Here is a 23,208-nt window from a genome sequence, read left to right on the forward strand (position 1 = left end):
AATTTTGTAAATCTAATTGATCTTTCTTCCTTTTGACCATATTGGTTAGGACGTATTGTTAGAATATTCAACTTCAAAGTTAACTTCAATGGCTAGGTTCAAATATTTTTGGCTGGGGGGAAATTTGTTTGATTAAGTTTTGACAAAGATAACAGAAATGCCATTTCTTTTTTCTTTTTTCTTTTTTTTTTTCTTTTTTTTTTTTGTTAAACAGAAATGCCTCTTCACTATTCCAATGGATGCTTTTCTAAGCCATGCAAAGAATCAATCCCCAGGAATCCAGCATTTCTCGGTTCCATGGGGAAAAAACATAATATCTACTTAGGTGATTCCCAGGAAACAAGAGTACATTTTAGAGTAGGTATTCACCAAAATACTTCAACATGAAAACCAGACAAAATCAAATATGAAACTCCTACAGATTACTAAAAGGTAAAACAATGAACCAAAATGCATTATCTAGACAAGGAAAGGAGAATTAATAAGGGGGAAAAAATACTAAATCCACACGCACCTGATCACGATCCTTGATCCCAAAACTCCTGATACAACCAATGTAGTTTCGACTTGAGCAAAAATGACTTCATACGTGTGACTTGCATTTATGGGGGTTGAAAGCAAGAATCAATCTGCAATCCTTGTAATTTCACAACAACAAAATATATGCATATTCATGGCAAAAGAAGCAAACGATTGTTCAAACTTACCAAGAAATTGCAGATGTTTCACTTTTCTCTATTATTTATGTTTTTCCTCTATCGCCGCTCGCAAGGGTTTTCTAACAAAACTGATTTACAGGGGGAAAATGATCAAAAGAATATTTGAAGAAACCTACGCAGGAAGATTAAGAAAGAATTGGCATTTTTTCTCTTTTCGTTTGGGGAAATTAGAGGGAATTCACAAAATTTTCGTTTTCAGTTAGATTTGTTTTTGGTAATCCTTTTCGGTAATCCTCAAAGTGGGATTCATTATAAACATTAGGAAAAAACTATAGAGACATTTTTAAAAGATTGATTCTAAAACTTAATTATTAAGACATTTACTTAATTAATTCCTCTAAATATCTTTAAATAGTGACATTATTTAGGCATTTATTAATATTGTCTCAAATATAAAATATTAGAAATAATTTTTTATTAATGCCTTTAAAAATATGTTATAAATTTTTCTAAAACCCTATTTTCTTGTAGCACAGTTGATATAGTAGTAAAATTCATCACGTGGGCAGGTCTTGCTGGACTCGAAAGCGGTTTTCCTATGACTCACCACCGCCAGAGAAGAAGAAGAAGAAGAATAAACTCTTGATTAGGGTTTTCATCTTTCTTGCTTTCTTCTTTTAAGCTTCTATGTTGTGTAAAGTTAGCCTCTATACAATGTTGTGCATTTATTCGGTGAGGGTGTGGGTTGAGTCAGGATCATCTCCCCGTCGAAAGCGGTTTTCCTATGACTCACCACCGCCAAAGAAGAAGAAACTCTTAATTAGGGTTTTCATCTTTCTTTCTTTTTTGTACCTGAGGTTCATCTAGACCAGCTTTTTTGCGCACCTCGATTGCATCCTCAGAGGGTGCTTTGTCATCCGCAAGGATCGAACCCATGCCCTCTCCACCGAGAAATATGGATCTTACCTCTACCAATCCTGCATTGACAAGGTTTTCATCTTTCTTGCTTTCTTCTTTTAAGCTTCTATGCTGTATAAAGTTAGCATTTATACAGTATTGTGCATTTATTCGGTGAGGGTGTGGGTTGAGTTAGGATCATTTTCCCGTCGGGGGAGCACAAACGGCTTCCCAACCACAAAAACACAGTGGGGCCCACAGGTTAAAATTTGAGTTTTTTTTCCAAAAAGTGTTTTTCATTTGTGGGCCCATTATTTCTGTGGTTGGAAAGCCTTGCTCTCCTGATGGGGAAATGATCCCGACTCGTGTGGGTTTGGAGACGGCTCAATTCATGAAGGAAGGCTGCACTCAAGTGATTATGGCAAGGTTTGTAATTACTAATGAAGAGCTTGAGTTAATGCAGCAGAGAAGAGTGAGATGATTCAAATTTAATATTAGCTGGATTGCCTGGATTGGTTCACTTCAAAGTAAATGGATAGAAATCGAACCAAACCTAAAGGTTTTGGAGCTCGTAGATTATTTGAATTGATTTATAAATATTTTGGTTGCATGCTATTCTAATATCTCTCTTTTCTAATCTTTCTCTTTTTTTCTTTCTTTATTTTTTTCTTTTCTTTTCTTTTCTTTTTTTTTTTTTTTTTTTTAACCATGTTTTAGTTTTAGATCACTTACGCACACATGAAATCTTTTTTTTTTTTTTGGTAAACAAAAAAAGAGGGGATGCAGTAGCGGCCCCTTGCTACGCAACGTTTGGACTTTTTTATCGAGTGCTAGTCCACAGGCCGGTAGCACTCATGCCCAGGCCACAACTGTCTAATGCAAGAAACAAAAGAGCAGAGGGGATTCGAACATGAAATATGAGGTTTACCAAACCACTTGGGAGTGAGCTTGGGACCACTAGACCACCCCCGGTGGTACGCCACACCGAAATCGAAATTAATTTCTGATTTCAAATTATTGCAGGAGGACCAAAAGTATAATAAGTGATGAAAATCTTGTGATTTAGTGCAACTCATCGGCAAAGGATGTGTCACACACACTTGTCCGAGAAAAATGATCTTTTAAGTTTTAAGTGCTTCAAATAAATTTCACGTACCGTAGCTGTTTCCTGAAATAGGAAAACAACAAACTTCTTGACTTGAGCTCCCTTTTTTTAATTGCTTGTTTCTCTCTTCTCTTTATGCCAATACATTAAGCCTTTACATAATCTATGATTTTGCTTCCGTACAACACCATTAATGCTTGTCTCTGTGTTTGTGTTTCTCTTTTAAGCTAACTCTTGACTTGGGCTTCCCTTTAATTGCTTGCTTCTCTCCTCTTTATGCCAATTGCCAATACATAGTAAGCCTCTACATAATATCTATGATTTTTATTATGGTTCTCTGTGAGTGTGTTTCTCTTTAAGCCTTTGGTTAGGTTCGACTATCTTGGCCTTGATTTTTAGGGCAGAGTCAACCTTAGTACTGTCACTAGTACTCTGGGTTGCCCTTTTTGTGTTGATCAGCAAACTATACGTAAGGAGAGATTATCATTCGCTCGATATTGTATTCTAATCAACGCAAAAGATGGTCTCCGTAATCTTGTAATGATGGGGAAAGAAGGTGAGAAGTCATTTATTCAATCGGTCCAATATGACTAGAGACCACCCCTATGCGATAAATGCAAAAATTTTGGTCATGATACCAACTCCTGTTCATCTGTTCCTGTTGCATCTGATGTACAAATGGTGGTTACTACAGAGATGGGAGAGAAGGCGATCATGGTTGGACGATGGTTCAAGGCAGGGGCAGAACCAGGATTCAATATTGAAAGGACCGAGAATGGAAGTCCAAATTGGGGAAGCACCAATGTTTTTTCGGTGCACATATTGTATGGGCCGTTATAAGACCCATTGGGGTCCCACCTATGAATTATTTTATTATATTAAGGAATAGGCCCCATATATTTTATGGGGCCCACACATATTTGACAAAAATAGGTAAATTATTGATAATGATTTTTTTAAAACAAGATATAGGTAAATTAAAGCATCAGTACAAAAAAAAAATACATGACTTCAACCCTAAAAAGTCAGATGCAAACCAAATTTTCTTGTTTAGGTAAGAGATGCAAACCAATTGTAGTTATTTACCTTACTAACTATAAACATTTTATTCACAATATAAAATCAAATAACAAAAATTGCAGAAGAAATAAGAAACAAAGAATATAAAATCAAATAAAGAATAATAGAAATAGTGTTTTTTCCTCTTCAATATGGTTAGTGTTGGAGGTTAAAAATATCTAAAGAAATGACAAATCATTATTTTGATTAGTTTGATAAATTCAAACTAAATTTTAGATAGTTTTGTTTAGTGAAATATTGAGTGGTTATTTTGCTAAATAAAAACTTAAAAATAGCTTATCAAATAATTTTACTGTTTTCTTACATAAAAATTTTACCTTAAATTATCCTTGCAATCAAACAAAATTAGTATGTGTATTATGAATTCGGATCATCACCCCATCAGGGAAGCACTCTGTGCTCTCCAATGACTTTACCACCACAAATCATGTGGGACCCACAAGTAAAAAATAATAAAACATAAAACTATAAAAATAAAAACCCATCACCCAACCCCTAGGCCCCCTGTAATTTATGGTGGTAAAGCCGTCGGGAAGCACAGAGTGCTACCCCGACAGGTTGCAAATCCGGACTCGTGTATTATTAGCTATGCATAAGAGTGTCAATCAGTACGGTTTCGGTAATTCGGTACAGTTTTAGTACAGTACCAACTTTGAATACCGAAAACTAGAACCGTACCGTACCGAATTTAAACTGTACGGTACGATTTCAGTATTTGTAAAAACAGTTTGGTACGGTTTTGGTATTAAATCGGTACCGAAAAACTGTTTAAACACGGTATCTAATGCGATACACTTTTGATACAAACAAACCCAGGCCACTTTTGTTATTAGTTCATTAAGATCCTAACGGAATTGAGACCAAACAATTGATAGAATTTGATATTAACATAAACAAAACAAGTAAATCTAAGAAGAGGTGAATGACGAAATGAAAAACTGAAATAGGTAATTATAGATAGGGTAAATGTGAAGTGTTTTCATTGTAAAATTACATTTATATCCCTTAATTCGGTACAGTACCAATTCGGTACGGTTTTAGTACATACCGATGGTATGAGTACCTAATACCGGAACCGTACTGAAGAAATTCTGTTTCGGTATGTACCGTACCGAAATTAGAACGGCACGGTTCGGTACGCAATTGACACCATTAGCTATGCACATCTGTGAAGCCTAGATTTCTGGGCTTATTGGGTGGGCTTGGGATTGGGCTCGGGCTCGGAAGGGTGGATGTAGATATATGAAAGAGTAACAAGGGCCAATCTTCAAACCCTACATCGCTGGGTTTAAGCAGTTGGGCGTGGAGAGCTAATCCGGTGAAGTCTAAATCGCTGGGCTTCTTAGGTTGGGCTTGGGCTCGAAGGAGTGGACTTGGATTTGTATGAGAGTACCAAGGGGGCAGATCTCTTCAAACCCTTTACATCGCTGGGCAAATTCGGTTGGGCTCGGAGAGGAGAGGTTTTGGATTTGTTTCTCAAGAACAAGAACAATGACAGGAACAGAGAACAGCGAGAACAAAGATTCGCAGGATTCTCATCCATCACTCACCAGTAACCAAAGTTGTATTGTGATTTGTGACTGCTTAAAGAATAAGGGCCACAACGTCGAAATCCAGAACCAAAAGTGGAAATCGACAAGAGAGATGCTGAGAAGAAAACCAAGTAAGATCGAGGTCAAAATCGAAGACAAAGAAGAGCTTGAAGAAGTTCGCAGGCGATCCGCCACCAATTCCGCCACATCAACAGCCACCACTGCCGCCACAGCCGCCGTCCTCGGTCACCTAGACCGCAACAAAGACCCCTCCAACAAAGCTCAACGCATCGGCCTCTCTAACTAAAACCTAAATCATCACCCCAACCTTCAACAAGGGAGAGCGTTCGGTAGATCAGATAAATGGAAGTAGAAATTAAGCTACGACTCCCTGATTCCGCTTCTCACCAGAACCTCGCCGACGTCCTCAAACCCTACCACATCACCACCCACTTCCAGGAGAACGTCTTCTTCGATGGCGGCTCCGGCGAGCTCTCATCCAAACGCGCCGTCCTCCGTATCCGCTTCTACAACAGCGACTCTCGGTGTGTCATCTCTCTTAAAGCCAAAGCCGTTCTCGTCGATGGCATCAGCCGCGTTGAAGAGGACGAGGAAGACATCGATCCCTCCATTGGTCGTGCTTGTGTTGCTGAGCCATGGCGGCTTGGTTCTGTTGATTCGAGGATCATGAGGAGAGTAAAAGAGGAGTTCAAATTTGCTGATAACAATTTCGTGTGTTTGGGTGGGTTTAGGAATGTGAGGTTGGTGTATGATTGGAAAGGGTTGAAGTTGGAGCTGGATGAAACTCAGTACGATTTCGGGACTTGTTATGAGATTGAGTGCGAGAGCGATGATCCTGAAAGCGTCAAGAAGTTGCTTGAAGCGTTCTTGACGGAAAATGGGATAGCCTATTCTTATTCGGAGGTCTCCAAGTTTGCCATTTTCCGATCGGGGAAGCTGCCATAGTAAGTAAAGCAATGATTCATTGTTGAATTCGTATTAAATTTTTTTGGGTATTCCTCTTTTTTTAATTTTTTTTTGAAGGTATTTCCAACAAAAAAAATCCGGTTTTTCCCAAAGGTATTGAAATTGTTTGTTAGTATGTTTAAATGAAAAAGAAAAGGTTCTACATTTGTTAAGTACATTTGTCCATCAATAGTTACTTTACTCTTGTATGTTATGTGTTGCTCTGATGGGACCTTGCCTGACCATCATAATTCCATCTTTATTTGGGAAGATGTTGATAATCTCCATCTGATTTTGCTATAGTTGTGAAGGTAGTGTAAGCCATTCAATTGGGTTTTAAAGTTTCCTTCATGAAGTCAACTTTACTAACTGAGGTCTCTTTAGTGTTGACTAACTATTTATTCCAAATAGCAAGAGTCCCTGAATGGTCCTCCTACTTGACATCAGGGCTTCAGCATCCTTGATGCAACTTTCATTTCAGAAGTGTGAGATCTGCTGCCTTGACAGCAATTGATTTTCCCAGTCTAATAACCTTTACCTTCTTTGCATTCTCAGTGGTTCGTTTTTTCTTGGGGTCCTGCTTAGACCTTTATTTATTTTCATATAAGCGTACACCTTTATTTATTTTCATATAAGTTATTCATGTCCTATTGAATATCCTCTGATCCATCACTTTACACTATGACATCTTTTTCTGATGATAAATCTCTCTGTTTTTAGCAATCCATATAACAAAAATCCAATGCACTGAATCTTTAGTGTTATAAAAGCTAGAATGCTGAAGTGACCCTTATTCACAGAAGTATGTCGCACGGCTGTTGTAACTTTTAACCATTTTTTGCTATCGTCAATAATCTACTGAGGATTAGTGCTTTGTTCTGCCTTTTTGGGGTACAAAAAAATCAGTTCATTTCGAAGTTAGAAAGTATTCAATATTGGATTTATCTGGAACTCCGGATGACTCCTCAGAAGGTGAAGTTTGGTCATTATTAGTTTAATCAGAGCATAATATTTCGAGATAGTGTTAGAAATTGTCATTTGACCAGGAAAAAAAACTACTGAACCATTTACATCAGTGTCAGTCCTCTGAAGAAGCCTCTCCAGTCTCATATTTGCAACCATTCTACACTGGAAAGCTTTTGCAATCTGAATATTCGGCTGTTATTGTCATCTGCATCATCACGCCTTTCAAGCTCTTTCCCTTGAGATGACAATTAATCTTTCAGGATACTAGGGCCTGCAGGCAAGGTCAGAGCAATATTTAAGTCAGTGGTAATTGTTTCTAAGAGCAGAGTGGACCATGAAGAGCAATTGAGATGATATCATTGGAGTCTTGGTGGGGATGGTGTTGACCACTTAGTTTCTCAAATAATTATCTTAAGATAAATTAGATGAGAATGAAGGATTGATGACCTGTGTTTGTATCATTTAGTAGTCGCTGTGATCCAGTCGAAAAGGCAGTATTAACTTGATATCTCTATTCATTCTAGTTGTTCATTGTTGTTGTTACTCTTGTTGCCTTAAAGAGAGGACTTGAGGGAGAGAGAGGGATGAAAGAAGACTTGAGATGGGGAGGAATTGCTGAGGCCAAAATGCACCCGAGGAAAGGGTAATAGAATTACCATGGAAACCCCTCCTAAGTAATACTGTGTACTAGCATGAAGGGTAAAAGGAAGAGAGAGAGATAAATTTGAGACTAATAATATTATATGAAGCTGAATGTTGGTAACAACACATCAGCATAATAATAATAATAGCTGAGAAGAGAATGTTGAGATGAACGAGTGGAAAAATAAGAAGTGTGTTATGTGCCTAATGGAGCCCACTCTATTGTATGGGTGCTAGATTAGTCTAGTGTGAGATTGGTTAAAGGGATTCACTCAGCTCATTCCATCAGTTTTGGATCAAGTATCTAACAAAGAGAGAAAATGAGAAGAGGGAATTCTTGATGTTAAGGAGTGGCTCCAATAGAAGTTGAAAATATGCATTTTAGTGGAATAGGCATTTGCAGCAGAGTTTTTGAATGTGGTGGCAAGAGGACTTGATATAATGCAGATTGGAGGAGTTTAAAAAACCACATGCGTGGATTGGTCCAAGTGGAATTGTTTGATGATATAGGATTCTTGTAGCTGACCCCATTTAATAGTGAAATGTTTTGAGAGTCTAGTTATACTTATGAAAGCACCATCTTCAGTTGTTTATTTCGCACTTCTTTCTTTACATTCTGCTCTAATTTTATGACTTAGTTCGTTGTAAAGAATCATGACATTAGGACATGTTGGAAAACAAGGGTCCCATCTCAATGATTTCCAGCAAACATTGTAGTATTTGAAAACTGAGCAATTACTAAACCTTCATGGTCCATGCTTCCAATTTGACCCTGTGCAACCCGATTGGCTAGTCAACAGGGTCTGCAGGGTGGGTTAAGGTCATTGAAGAAAAGAAACCAAAGGAGTCTTTGTAGATGGTACAGATTGTGGGTAGCAGTTCTGTTTTTTATGAGGCTGATGAGGGGTTGAGATTACAATTATTATCTGGAAGGATGACTTGAATAATAGAGGTTATGGTGAACATGAGTGCTTGCAAAATAAAAATTGAAGGTATGGTCTCACTGTTCTATCCTTAACAGCAGCTCTAGGAAGAATTGATTGATATATGTGATTGTGATCCCACCACTAGTTTTTTCTACAAACCACTATATTCATTTTCTGGTTCTTGCAAATTTCACATCACCATGATCCTAAAATTTCCTTTTTTTTTTCTCTCTTTGCCCAGAAGAAACAAAATGTAGTTCTGCATTGGAAGTAACAATAGTTTCAACTGCCAACTGCGTTTGATCATTTTGGTTTGAGGGATGTCCAAATTTGACTCTATTTCTGGCATTTCATTGGTTGAGTTGATGTTTATCAGATACTTCAAATAATGCTTCACATTTCTGATTTAAGTTGCATTTTATCTTGCCTTCAAGTTTATTTTAGATTATCTCTTGTAATTATGAATTCTGATTTGATCGCAAAAGCTGTTTAACTTGGTACGTTTTTCGTCTATTTTGACAGGGTCTTTATTCATTTTCCAGGATTATCATGGATTTCTGTTAATGTGGAACTCATGAATTTATTGGTGATGATGAGATGGCTAATTGATCAATAAGAGATGATTTGTTCCCCTACTGTCATAATTTTAATTTATAAATCATCCTTGTGTATCTTTCTTCCTTGGAGCTTTGTATTAACTATCTACCACCAAAGCATGTCTTCGTTGCTACAATTGCTATTCTATCCAATTTCAAGTATTTTTATGATCTTGCTGATCATTTCTGGGGATGGGTTACATTCTTCGCTTTTGTAAATGGTAAAATGTTATAGTTGGGGTGGATATGTCCTTTATTTTTGGATTGAGTTTTCCTCTTAACCACCTTTTTTATGGGTAAAATCCTCTTTACCACTTCATTCCCTTGACCACGGCCTCCTGATGGTGTCCATAAAATGTAGGGACACTGGGAGTATTATCGGCCATTTGTGAATAATTGTCGAACAGAGTTTCCAGTTGTCCTTGACGGCTTGACGTCTGTGTGTTCTAATTTCTTTTTATTTCTGCGTTTTAACAGAACAGCCATGCTTGGACTTATTGGTCTGTGTCCTCCTGGATGTGGATCCATTCCCATTTTGTTTTGGATCCAGTGTCTGTTGCTTGTGCCTCATTGGAATGAATTGCAGATTATCAATGCCTTCCTTTTGAGCAAAAAACGTTAGTATTTGTTAACCAGATTCTCGTCCCCTCTCCTCCGTTTTCCTGGTCCTATCCTACACCTGATCAAAACTTGGCACTTAGTTTTTAATTGCTTCCTTTCTTTCTATAGTCCTTTAATTTCTTCCTCTCCTTGTATACCTAGTAGACTATAGAATTAAAATTTTATTAGAGAAACCTCGGGTGAGCCTAGAAGCAATTATAGGAGCTGGCTGTGGATTTATGGACAATATAGCTGAAAAGAAAACCCATAAAATTAAATCAAACTCATACCGGAACGATACAAAATGATTTTCCTGTTTTTTCGCTGTATAAAGCATTTCAAAACCAGACTACGGGTTATATACTTCCCTCTCTCTCAAAGGCTATAGATTGATGAAGTTGGCTTGCTCTCTTGCTGGGGTAGTCTCAAGGTGATGCTTCAATGGGGTGAAGGATGGAGCAAATTATGTGGTCACTATGTGTTGCAACTTGCAATAGAGTCTATTATCTACGAAACTCATTCAAAGTCCACTTTTAGGTGTGACACCGTAAGTTGCACCTAGAATTTTGATTAGGGTTGTCTAACAAGGAAATCCATTTCGATTCTCCAAGGTTTCTTCTCTAGGTGTTTTTATTTTTTTTTTCTTTAGGTGGCAACAAACTAATACTTACAAGGTTCATTTATCTCTAATTTTTTGGTTAAGCGCACATTGGGGATTTGCTAACTTTTTTTTTTTTTTTTTTTTTTTTGTTGTTAAGTTAATGGCATGGGTAGGATGGACATGAAATATATATTTTTTTTAATATAAAAAAGCTTTTTTAGGTGAGGATGGAACTATTATACATATCATTTAAGAAAAGTCAAATTTTTTACCTCTTTACTAGCAAGTTATTACCAACAAAACAACCCCATGATGGTACATGAAATATTCTTTTATTTATTTATTTTCAGAATGCTCGATGTAGAGGAGACGGGGAGAGGCTGAAAAAAAGAATCTAATTGAGATTTATGGAGTTTTAACATGATACTTATTTAAATTCATAAAATAGTTGTCAGGCTCTTCATGGTTCTAAATTAAACTCTGATAGAGCTGAGAACAGGTAAATACATCGAGTCCAGAACAGATAGATTTTTGTTTATTTTTAGTTAGAGTCCAGAAGTCCAGGAGAAAGAATATATAGATAGAATATGATGGAAGGATGTGTGGTGTGGCTTGTGGGTTTTCACTAATATTGGACTTTTCAGTTACTGTGTTGTTGGTTTTATGAGTTGTTCCAAACGTTTCATACACGTCTTTTGTTTGTCGGAGGGGTTTCCAGGGCAATTGCAGGGAAGAGCTCTCTCTCTATATATTTCTCATACTGTCAGCCAATCTCAAACATCAAACATTCAAACGATCACAATACACGCTCTTCCCTGCAGTTGCCTTTGTTTCACATTGTTTCCCCGTAATTTCCTTGTTTTTTGGCTCTTGGATTTTCCTTACAGATATCGTTTCTTAAGAATATTTGCCGGAAAACCCATATGCTCTTGACAGTTTGCCACTTATTAACTTCCAACTTCGGTAACATTCTTTTGGCGAAGCATTCATTGGAAGGCTTGCCTTTGAATTTTTCCTCCTTCTAAGCTTTGCCCCATTTCAGTATGGCCTGTGGTTGCGCTCCTTAAATATATTCTTCCAGTTTTAACAGTTAAGAGCTCCTCTTTTCTTCCTTCTCAAGCTCTCACCTCGTTCATCTTCGATATGGAGTGTGGTTTCTTTCGCTAATTTCTTTAGCTTAGAGACCAACTGCTCATTCTTTTTTCCTCTTTTCTTTAAACTCAGGCTCTACCTCGGTTCTCTTTAACATGGCCTGTGTTTTCTTCCGCTAAATTTCTAGCTTTAAGCTTTGTGTGCTCTCTCTCTCTCTCTCTAATTTTCCAGTCTTTTCTTCCTTTTCGGGCTCTCACCTCGTTCCTCATGGCTTGTGGTTTTTTCCGCTAAATTTCTAGCTTCTAGGCGCTACGGTTGTCCTGATTTTCTTCCCTCTGAAGCCCTTAGCTTGTTGAATTTAAATATGGGGTTTAGTTCCTGCCGTTAGATGTTTAGGTTAGATATTTGATTTTTCTTCCCTCGCAGGCCCTCAACTTGTTCCTCCACAGTATGGGTTTTGGTTTGTTCCGCTAAAATTTGTAGCTACAGGCACTAAGGTCTCTTGTTTTGCTCCTTTCACTGACTATTAGCTCGTTCCTCTTCAATATGGATTTTGCTCTGTTTCGCTAGTTTTTTTTCCTTCCCCCTTCAGGCTTTCAGCTCGTTCTTGAAAAGAATCTAGGAGGAGCCACACGAACAAAAAGCTATTGTATCTCTTCCTAGCAAGCAGTCTCTAACCCTGCATTGGAAATACTCAAGAGGTCTTGTCCATTTCTTTCTCTAATATTTGTTGGTCTAAACTTGGAAGGACTCTAATTTGTTTTAGCTATGCTTTGGAGGTTTCTGTTCTTAAATTTCATTTTTCTTTTTGGGAACAAGTTGTTAATTCATCTGGACGTTGATTCTTTTTCAGATTCTTCAAAAATGGAAAGCTTCCATGCACCATTCGAAGGTGTTATTAATGATTTCGAGAAAAGATTGACATTCTACAAGAAAGATTGGACCTCTGGACTTAGTTCATTCAGAATATTGGCTCCCAGTACCTACATTTTCTTTGCTTCTGCTCTCCCTGTTATTGCCTTTGGAGAGCAGATTAGTAGAGAAACAGAAGGCAGATTGAGCACTATTGAAACCCTAGCTTCTACAGCTATCTGTGGTATCATTCACTCAATTTTCGGTGGACAGCCCCTGTTGATTGTAGGTGTTGCAGAGCCAACTGTTATAATGTATACCTATCTATATAGTTTCACCAAAGGAAGAAAAGAACTTGGGGCAGATCTCTTCTTAGCTTGGGCTGGATGGGTCTGCGTTTGGACTGCTATTCTGTTGTTCATCCTTGCAATATTCAATGCCTGCAATATCATTGCTAGGTTTACGAGGATTGCCGGGGAATTGTTCGGCATGTTGATTACAGTACTCTTCCTTCAACAGGCCATCCTGGGTGTCATCAGTGAATTCCACATCCCTACACACGAAGATCCAAATCAAGCTCAATATCAGTTCCCATGGCCATATGCTAACGGATTGTTGGCTGTTGTGTTCTCATGTGGCGTACTCTACACTTCTCTGGGAAGCAGGAACGCAAGGTCATGGTGGTATGGAGCGGGGTGGCTTAGAAGCTTCATTGCAGATTATGGTGTTCCTTTGATGGTCATGTTGTGGACTGCATTGTCATTCTGTGTGCCAAGCAAAGTTCCTTCTGGGGTTCCTAGGAGACTTACCAATCAATCTGGATCGCTATACCATGCCACAGTAATTTCTGATATGGCTACAATCCCAGTTGTATATATTTTTGCTGCTATAATACCAGCAATTATGATAGCCGGTCTTTATTTCTTTGATCATAGTGTGGCTTCAAAGATGGCACAGCAGCAGGAGTTCAATCTCAAGAAACCTTCTGCTTACCATTACGACCTAATTTTGCTTGGCGTCATGGTCTTGTTCTGTGGTCTACTTGGCCTCCCTCCTTCAAATGGGGTTATACCACAGTCCCCAATGCATACAAAAAGTCTTGCAGTTCTAAAGAAACAAATGCTTCAAAAGAAGATGGTGAAGGAGGCCAAAGAATGCATCAAACAACATGCCAGCAGCTCAGAAATATATGGCACATTGCAGGATCTCTTTATTAGAATGGACAAAGCCCCTCCAACTGATTCAGTGAAATGCGAACTGCAAGGATTGAGAGATGCAGTTATGATGAGTATTGAAGATCCAAAGAAGAACAAATTTGATCCAGAGAAGCACATTGATGCCAATCTACCTGTTCGGGTCAACGAGCAGAGGGTGAGCAACCTTTTACAGTCTATGATGGTGGGTGCAATAGTATGTGCTATGCCTGTCATTAGACTGATCCCCACATCAGTTCTGTGGGGTTATTTTGCATATATGGCCATTGACAGCCTCCCAGGAAACCAGTTTTGGGAAAGGATATTATTCCTTTTGGTCACTCCTCGCCGCAGATTTAAGGTTTTGGAAGGTGATCATGCTTCATATGTGGAACAAGTGCCATTCAAGAATATTGCCATGTTTACAATCTTCCAATTTGTGTATTTCCTGATATGCTATGGGATGACATGGATACCCGTATTTGGCATACTTTTTCCAATGCCATTCTTCATGCTGATAAGCATAAGAGAGCATATCCTACCCAAATTCATGGATGCAAATGACCTTTATGAGTTGGATGCCGCAGAGTATGAGGAGATCCCTGGTGCTCCGTATCAGAGGCTGAAGGACCCGGAAGGAGCCCAATCTGAGGATAACGAAGCAGGGGTGGACGTGTGTGATGGTGAGATATTGGATCAAATGACCACACGTAGAGGAGAGTTGAAGATTCGAACCTTGAGCAGAGGGAGAACTATGAGCATGGAGAGAACAATTAGTAGAGAGAGAACTTTGACCAGGGAGCACCGCTCCAAAGCAACAATTTACCCTGTGTTTACAATCCAGGAGTAGTATAAACGAGTGGCCTGTAGAGGGAAGATAAGCGTAATGATTATTGTTGTATCTTATGATAAACTAATTGAAAGATTGATCTATTTTTATGGCTCTGGTCTCTGGGGATGAAACTATAACATTATTTTTTTTGGGTACATCAAAGGGGGTTATAACTTAAAACCCAAAAACCAAAACTTGAGAGCTGTTCATATCTCTGCCTAAAGGACTTCCTCTAAGCCTTCGAGGGAGGTCCTGAAAAAAAAAAAGCGTTTGAGGCTTTCACTATCGTTGGCCACTTCGCCATCTAGTCGCCGACACTAATGAATCTCTGTTCGAATAGCCAAGCCTTATGCCACCTTTTATACCATTAACTTCAACTGTAAGCACCAATGTGGTTGTCTTTCCTTGAGCACACGAGCTTGGCTTCCATAGGAAACAACAATTTTGTTTGGCACTCCCAAGCTGAGATCCTGGGAATTCCCTTAAGGTATCAGGCTTCACTGGATTACCAAATATGGATTGGCAGTAAAGAATGGGCAATAATACTCTACCAAGCTTGGTTGTCATTTCCTGTGCAACTAGGAGGAAGCAAGGGAAGCTCAGCGAGCGACATCATCTACCTCTTCTCATAGACGATGGCATCTCATAAGTCATAACCCATCCTCATGTTCGAAACTTTATTTGGTGGGCCTGCTCTGGAGGCATAGCATCAGGTGAGAGGCTCATTTTAAGGAACCTCGTAGTCGTAGTGTATTCAACATGTTTGCATTGTGGAATAGGCATTTTTAAACTCAGCATTTGATGCATCTCTCAAGGAGGAGATACTGGAGGCATAGGAATACTTGCTCGAGATTAGGAAGGAAGGCCGGAGCTCGCAATCTCTTCCCTTGTCTAATTGCCATTGCATTTCAGGGAGAAGCCATAGGTCTCAAAGAGGGTCTTAGACATTGCTGCTTAGCTATGGGCTTTCAGATGGTTGAAGCGAAGATAGATTCAAAAGAGTTACATTACACAGGCTCATCATTAGTCATCATTTCTCAATGGACCTCACTTATTTTATTTTACATCAAAGCCTCGCAACAATAATTTCTGTTCTTTCCACTGTACGTATATGTTCCGAGGGACTCCAACTCAGTTGCAGGTTCTCTTGCATTGAAGGCCATAACTTGTACGAGTGAGTTAGTTTGGCCCTTATCCAATCCCCGGATTCTACAGGCTTGTAATCTAGATTTCAGGTATTTTACCCTAATGAATAAGTCTACTTTTCACCCCCAAAATAAAATTATCAGAGGATGTAAAATATTTTCTTATTTCCTACCATGAAAAATATATTCCTTCTATTGTTATTTTCTTCCTCGAACGCCTAATGTATGTAGAGGAGATGGAGAGGCATCGAATTCAAATTTATGGAGTTTTCAATAGTAGTAATAGCTGTTTAAATTTATTAAAATGCTTATCAGGTTCTTCTTGGTTTCAAGTCCAGAATAGACAGATAGTGTCCAAAACAACGAATAGATAAGAGTATGATAGAACTATAGAAGGATGTGAGCTGTGGCTTGCGCGTTTTTTCTGTACCAATCAATAATCAACTCCATTTTTTTTCTTTTTTTTGGGTAATGAATAATCTATCTCCTGAACTTTGCAGTTACTGTGTTGTTGGTTTTATGAGTTGTTTCTAACCTTCCTTAAATCGTTTTTTGTTTGTAAACCTAACTATGTATTTCTCCTACAGTCGCGAATCTCAAACATCAAACGTCAAATGTTCGCAACAAACTCTCTTTCCCTCTTTATAGCACTCTCTTCGCTGCAAGTGCCTTCCATTCATATTGTTTCTTCAAAATATTGCCGGAAACCCTTGTGCTCTAGATAGTTTGCCATTGATTTCTTCTTTGCTTCCAACGCCTGTAAATTTCTCTTGTCGAATCATTCATTGGAAGGCTTGTCGTTGAATTTTTCTCCCTCCTAAGCTTGCCCATTTCAATATGGCCTCTGGTTGCGCTCCCTAAATATGTTCTTCCAGTTTTAACAGCTTTAAGGGTTCCTCTTTTCTCCTTCTCAAGTTTTCATCTCGTTCATCTTCGTCATGGAGTGTGGTTTTTTCCGCTTTAAGCCCAACTGCTTAATTCTTTTTTCCTCTTTTCTTGCTACTCAAGCTCTACCTGGCTTCTCTTCAACATGGCTTGTATTTTCTTCCGTTAAATTTCTAGCTTTAAGCGCAACTACTCAATTCTTTTTTCCTGTTTTCTTCCTACTCAGACTCTACCTCGTTTCTCTTCAGCATGGCGGCCTGTGTTTTCTTCCGCTAAATTTATAGCTTTAAGCGTTGAGTGCTCTCTCTCTTTCTAATTTCCAGTATTTTCTTCCTCTTCAGCTCCCGCCTTTGTTCCTCATGGCTTGTGTTTTTTTCCGCTAAATTTCTAGCTTTTAGGCGTTCGAGTTCCCTGTTTTTCTTCCTTCTCAAGTCCCTAGCTTGTTAATTTTAAGTATGGGTTTTAGTTTCTGCCATTAAATGTTTAGGTTAGAGATTTGATTTTTCTTCCCTCGCAGGACCTCAACTCGATCGTCCTCTGCAATATGGGTTTTGGTAGTAGCTATAGGCACTAAGGGCTCCTGATTTTCTTCTTTCATAGACTCTTAGCTCGTTCCTCTAAAGTATGGATTTTGTTGTATTTTGCTAGTATTTTCTTCCCTCTCAGGCTGTCAACTCGTTCCGAAAAGAATCTAGGAGAAGCAACCACGAGCAAAGAGCTATTATATCTCTTCCCAGCAAGCGGTCTCTAACTCTGCATTAGAATTACTTGAGGTCTTGTCCATTCTCCTTTCTCTAATATCTTGTTGATCTAAACTTGGATTGTTCAAGGTTCCTGTTCTTAAATTTCCTTTTTATATTTTTGGATCAAATTGTTAATTCTATTTGCTTCTTGTTATGAGATGGATGTGTTTGGACGTTGATTTTTTCAGATTCTTCAAATTGCTGGAAATGGAAGGCTTTCATGGACCATCATTCGAAGGTGTAATTAATGATTTCGAGGAAAGTTTGACATTCTAAAAGAAAGATTGGACCCCTGAACTTAGTTCATTCAGGATATTGGCTCCAAGTACCTACATTTCCTTTGAGGAGATCACAGAAGGACGCAAAAGAAGCACAATCCGAGAATAACGACGATAGAGTGGGTCTTATAAAAAATTAAAAAAAAGGAAGACGGAGTGGACGTGTGAGATGGTGACATATTGGATCAAATGACCACACGTAGAGGAGAGTTGAAGATTCGAACCTTGAGCTGTTGAGCAGAGTGAGAACTATGAGCATGGAGAGAACTTTTGACCAATGAGCAGTGCTCCCCAAGCAAGAATTTACCGTGTTTACAATCCGAACGAGTGGCCTGTGGAGGGAAGATAGCAGTAATTGATTATTGCTGTAACGCGCTTGCGTCACTGTACAGAGCTTGTAACAGGTCTAAATCTGGCAAAGAACAAAAGTCTATGTTCTAGGACTCCGAAATCCTGTGAAACAGAGGCAGAATAGAACGCAGAGTAGCAAAGGGGGGAAAAAAAATGAGAAACTGGAAACGAGATTACTAAAGCATGCAGAACAATTATTTCGGAGAAAGAATCCCTTCATGTGCAGGTTAAACTGCTTGGCTTTACGTCGAACCACCAAACTTGGACAACCCACGGGCACGCATATAAATACACGAGGCAAAGAAACCTGCTGATGTCACTCACCAGGATGTCTTTCATACAAAATTCAAAGCAAGGTTATCGTAGGTTCCCATAGGTGAAACATGATAGATAGGCATTCCCTTCGTTGGATAGATAAAGAATCCTCATTCCTCGGATTAGAAGCACATGAATCATCAGAATCCAACACTGGCCAAACAGGAAAGATAAAACAGATGGCCTGCAATCCTATATAAATTAAGAGGCTAGTGTGTAAGGTAAAGAGAATTGTAACACAAGTATGACCAAAAACAAGTTCATGTAGCAACAACAGGTATAGCAAATTTTCCTACCCTAAGATGGACAAGTTCTAAATCCTCCCCCAACCCTCTCCTACAATGATTAACTACTCAAAAGGATAAAACAGAAGACCCCATTGATAATCAATTGACCTCACTTCCTCTTCTTGGAAGGTGGCTGGGGAGTCTCTTCATCCTCATCTTCCTCATCATCCTCTTCTCCATCATCATCCTCATCTTCCTCGTCATCCTCTTCTCCATCATCATCCTCCTCATCATCATCATCATCATCGTCTTCACTCCCTCCATCACCATTGGCCTCAGCATCATCTTCGGGGTCCCCTCCATCTTCAGCATTCGCCTCATCACCTGATTCATCTCCCCCGTCATCGTCTTCATCATTGACATCATTGACATCATCATCATCATCGTCATCGTCGTCATCCTCAGTTTCACTTGCATCCTTATTTTCAGGACCAGCTTGTTTAACTCTGTGAAGCTCTGCCATTGGAAACCTACAAACCTAGACAGGTAAGTGACAATCCTGCTAGTCAATGACGCAAAATCATAGACTGACAACAATTAGTTCTTACCCTTCGTCAGTGCTGGGCAAATCTGGGATCACATAAGTATCTTTTGACAGAGATCCTATCTGAAACAGCATTTAACAGAGGATGAGAAAATAGACTGAACAGATATAATAACGTACAAATAACCAGTACCAAATCAAATTCAGATATATTAAAATGGTCGAGCATCAACCAACCCGAATAAGTAAGTTAGGTAATATCAAACAGGTAACAGTCCTGGTTCTAGTTAGGTTCCCATTTACGATTTTGGTTCTGGACTCAATGGAAAAGCCGTCTAAAAACCATCCCAAAGAGTATTAAACAGATCCTAACAGTTCCAGTTTAAGTTGGTTCCAAGTTGAATTTTGGTTCTGGACTCATTGGGTAAAGCCATCTCAAAACCATCCCAAATAGTAATGGGACAGTTCAATTACTGAGTTTTGGCGGGATGGTTCCTGGATCCATCCCCAAATAGACAGCTTCAACATTAAAAGATCGATTTCAGTACACATAATGCGATCATCTATATTCAAATTCAACAATTGTAACTGATATCTGACTTTGTTTGGTTTCCACAGGAGATGTAAAAATAAATTCTAAATTTGATTTTGATTAACAGATACCGCATCCAAGATATGCAGTTGCAGAGCAAAAAGATGCAGCCTCTGCATGTCATCTCCAACTGGACTTGAAAGAGAAAACTGGAAACTACAGGACTAACGTCGGCCATAATTCATTAAAGACATCACTTCTTGACATACAAGTTAACAATATTTATCAATCAACAATTCAAAAAGGATGATTTAGAAGAAGTTAAACAAATCAGCTTACATCAGATCAGATATTGAGAAATCTGAATTTTTCATCTGATCAGAATTTCTTTTTCTTCTTTTTTTTACCAGTAAGAGTCCCATCAGATTACGAACAGATACATATAGTTTTCATATAGTTATATTCCACTTGCAGATAGCTTTATACAAACGCAAATATAGATCAAATTCCAATATCCAACTATCCATTGACATAGCTCACACATGATTGTGGCCACCAAAATTTCTTGGCCTACTGCCCCCAACACTATTAGATGTATAGCAAACAGAGACAAAATCAAGCAATATGGAACCTGAGACAGACTTCAAAAAATGAACTGGACACAACTCCCAAAGATATGCAAAAACCAATCAGGTCCCAAATCCAAAGCATGTATAAGATGACTTCCATGTGTAAATATTGATATGGAGCTGACTGTACAGCTGCCATTTTTGCTCCATCAACCATAAATATTAGTTATGCATCTGAATAATGCTCCCCTTTGATTCTATCAATAATCAAATTCTAATCTATATATCAATTTAAAAAAAACCCACCATGTGACATCAAATACCACAGCACCACAAATATAAGAAATAAATCCCCACTTCCAGAGAACTACTAGGCTCCTCTTAGGGCTGTATTAAGATTAGCTCCTTGAAAACCTTAAATTAGAAATCATTAGAAACTCTAAGCAAACTCTAGTCAACAGTAAAAGCTAAACAAAGATCCTTGAAACAAGACAAGAGTTCCAAAAAGATCTTTAAATATTCAAACAGCAAAGAAGCATTAAAATCTGCATTGTATGAAAGGCACAACCACAGCAAAGAAGCATGAATATCTGCACTGTATGAAAGGCAAAACTATTTGATTTAATTGGTTGCAACAACACCACAGAGCTATTATCACATGCCACATCAAACTTTAACTCACAAAAATTCAATCATCAACAAAGGTGAACAGTGTGAGGCCCATATCAAATGTGCCATATGAAGACAAAAAATGAAAATAACCAGGTAGAGAAGAGGGGAAAAGAGAAGACAACGTCTTGGAAGTCAGAACTTCAAATAATTCCTATATCCTAATTCCTGAGTTGAAAGTCCTGTAGAACTGGGTATTCAACAATAAAAGGCAGCACAACATTGTCTTTTGAGAGAAACAATGATTTTCAAAATACCATTCCATAATTTAAGCAAAATCCAGAACTCCATCCCACTAAATCCTGTGAGGAGATCCCCTAATTTCGTAGAACGTTACAGATTCACAGATTCGAGCAAGCAAACAACAGGAACAGAACCTAAATCGCAACAAACAAAAGGAAATGCAGGGGGAAAAAGACAGAGAAATATGGGTCTAAAAAACCCTAGAAACTTAAGAAGCAAAAGCCTTAATATCAGAAGAAAGAGAGATCATAGAGGTTCTAAAAAAATTTGAAGTTACTGTCCTAATAATATCTCAGATTCAATCATTCGAACAGCCAAAAAGACGTAATACAACTGCTTCTGTAACTTTTTAAGCTTGAAAACCCTAGTAGCAACCTTGCAAAAAATCAATCTTTTTTAGGCATATAACGGAAAAAATGGGGAAACATAACAGAACCCTACTAACAGAACTAGACTCCTAGTTCCGTAACAGCAGTACATAAACATATTCATTCTGTGAAGAGATCCTGAGGACTAAAGCACATAACTGAAAAGTAGAATCTTTACGGTTAACAAAGAGATGACATTTTGTGTTCAGCAAAGAAGAAACTCATACCGCGATTAGAAGACACGCCAAAGATTTCCCAGCAACTAAATACGTCTCCACTACCATAGCTCCCAAAAGAGAAGAGACCGTCCTCTCCAAAACAAGCACATTAGGGCAAAAAGTCTCCATCTCCATTGCAGGAAAATTTTATTTACTTTTCTAAAAATACAGAAGGTGACAAAAAAGAAAATCTAAGAGCAAAACAAGAAAGAAGTATAAGTAACAACAGAAGAATAGTAAGACTATGAAAGGAAGGTCAGGGAAAATCTCTCATAGTCCATGACTAAACAAAACAGAACAGACAGAGAGAGAGTTGCAGAGAAGAGAATTTGACACGACAAGTAAAACAAACGTACTTTTCGATTGGGGAAGAGGACGAGTGAACTCGGGTTAGGGTTCTTCTGGGTGGACTCGGGTAAAAGCGACAAGAGAGAGAGAATTAGGGTTTTTGTTTTTTCGGCTTTTCGGAAGGATATCCTCCGGTTGCCTCCGCCCCTACCAACCCTAGGTAGGATTCTTCACTCACGACTTCACACTGTACTAAGATTAGGGTTTTTGGGGAGGGCGGGTCATTAGAGCTTAATTGCGTATCACTGTGTCATTAAGCATCTAATGGTCAGGCATTTGCCTCCAACGGTTACATTTAAATCTTACTTTTTGTTTTTCTTAAATTAATTAATTAATTAATAAGACAGAGGTAGTTACACCGGCTGCGTAGCTTGTATCATCATTCCCTTTGAAATGATGTCATGTTTTTCTGCACGATGTCCTATCACTCCTATCCTACGACAGCTTGTTTTCCCTTCCCTCCTCGTTAATATAGTTTTTTTTTCTACCATCCTCAGCTAGTGAATAGGGATCCCCGTTCCTCATATGCCCTTCCAACGGTTGAGATGGTGGTCGTAAAATCATGTAAGGAAACTGTCCAGAAAAAGAAGATAATATTCTTTTGAATTTAAACTAAGATTCTGGTTTTTACCAGCTTCATACCAGCTTCCTCCCAGAAAGAAAGTTTTTTCTTACCTCACCCTAAGGGTGTCAATTCAGTACAGTAACGATAATTCGGTATGGTATGGTACAGTAATGAATTTAAAAACCTCAAACTATAACCATACCGTGCCATATGTATGAAAACGATATTTTAAAAACATACAATAAAGATGGAATCGGTATGTAAAACGCGTTTCGCATGTTCTCAGATACGGTATTGTATGGGAACAAGTGAAAAAAATCAAACCTAACCAGAAAACTAACAGCAAATTATGCATATGGCAATTGACAAGAATACTTCGGTTAGAAGAAAATTATGTACATGATAGCTTGACGGGTGGAGATAAAAAATACATGATAAACCATTAGCAGCTCTTAAGATAGCCTAAAAGACGTGGATGACAAACAAAAATGGAGACAACATTAGCTATTCTAAAATTCAAACTTGCCCATATGTTTGTCTATTCTCTCCTATACAGGACAACATTTTTATGCTTCCAATATAACGAAACACCCATGTAAATTTCATACTTAAAATGCTTGGAAATTTGCAAATACAAATGAAACGCTATGCTTTTTTGGCTCTTGCTGA

General features: G+C 38.4%; 2 protein-coding genes and 1 pseudogene across 4 annotated transcripts; 2 read left to right on the forward strand and 1 right to left on the reverse strand.

Annotated features, from left to right (window-relative positions):
• Positions 1 to 5,279: 5,279 nt before the first annotated feature.
• Positions 5,280 to 9,552, forward strand: LOC149009484 (adenylate cyclase). Of its 2 annotated transcripts, XM_089163600.1 has the most exons (2): positions 5,280 to 6,238; positions 9,316 to 9,552. In XM_089163600.1, coding segments are annotated over exons 1-2 (603 nt in total). In that variant the 5' UTR covers positions 5,280 to 5,636; the 3' UTR covers positions 9,317 to 9,552. The 2 variants fall into 2 exon arrangements, with proteins under 2 accessions (XP_089019726.1, XP_089019727.1); XM_089163601.1 differs by lacking the exon at positions 9,316 to 9,552 and having other exon boundaries at positions 5,280 to 6,239.
• Positions 9,553 to 11,030: 1,478 nt separating this feature from the next.
• On the forward strand, positions 11,031 to 14,656 carry LOC149009485 (boron transporter 4 pseudogene; annotated as a pseudogene). The gene is made up of 2 exons (XR_016174626.1): positions 11,031 to 12,363; positions 12,516 to 14,656. The product of XR_016174626.1 is annotated as a boron transporter 4 pseudogene (transcript).
• A 3,769-nt stretch (positions 14,657 to 18,425) lies between these two features.
• LOC149009486 (uncharacterized) lies at positions 18,426 to 22,225 on the reverse strand. Its single transcript, XM_089164115.1, has 3 exons — positions 21,636 to 22,225; positions 19,092 to 19,150; positions 18,426 to 19,013 (listed from the first exon to the last, which is right to left on the reverse strand). Exons 1-3 carry the CDS (start codon positions 21,759 to 21,761, stop codon positions 18,653 to 18,655), a joined length of 546 nt encoding a protein of 181 aa, XP_089020241.1. The 5' UTR covers positions 21,762 to 22,225; the 3' UTR covers positions 18,426 to 18,652.
• Between the last annotated feature and the right edge of the window lie 983 nt (positions 22,226 to 23,208).

This window comes from Hakea prostrata, chromosome 7 (genome assembly GCF_041222555.1).
Source record: "Hakea prostrata isolate BN-2017 chromosome 7, UWA_Hpros_2, whole genome shotgun sequence".
Taxonomy (NCBI): Eukaryota; Viridiplantae; Streptophyta; class Magnoliopsida; order Proteales; family Proteaceae; genus Hakea; species Hakea prostrata.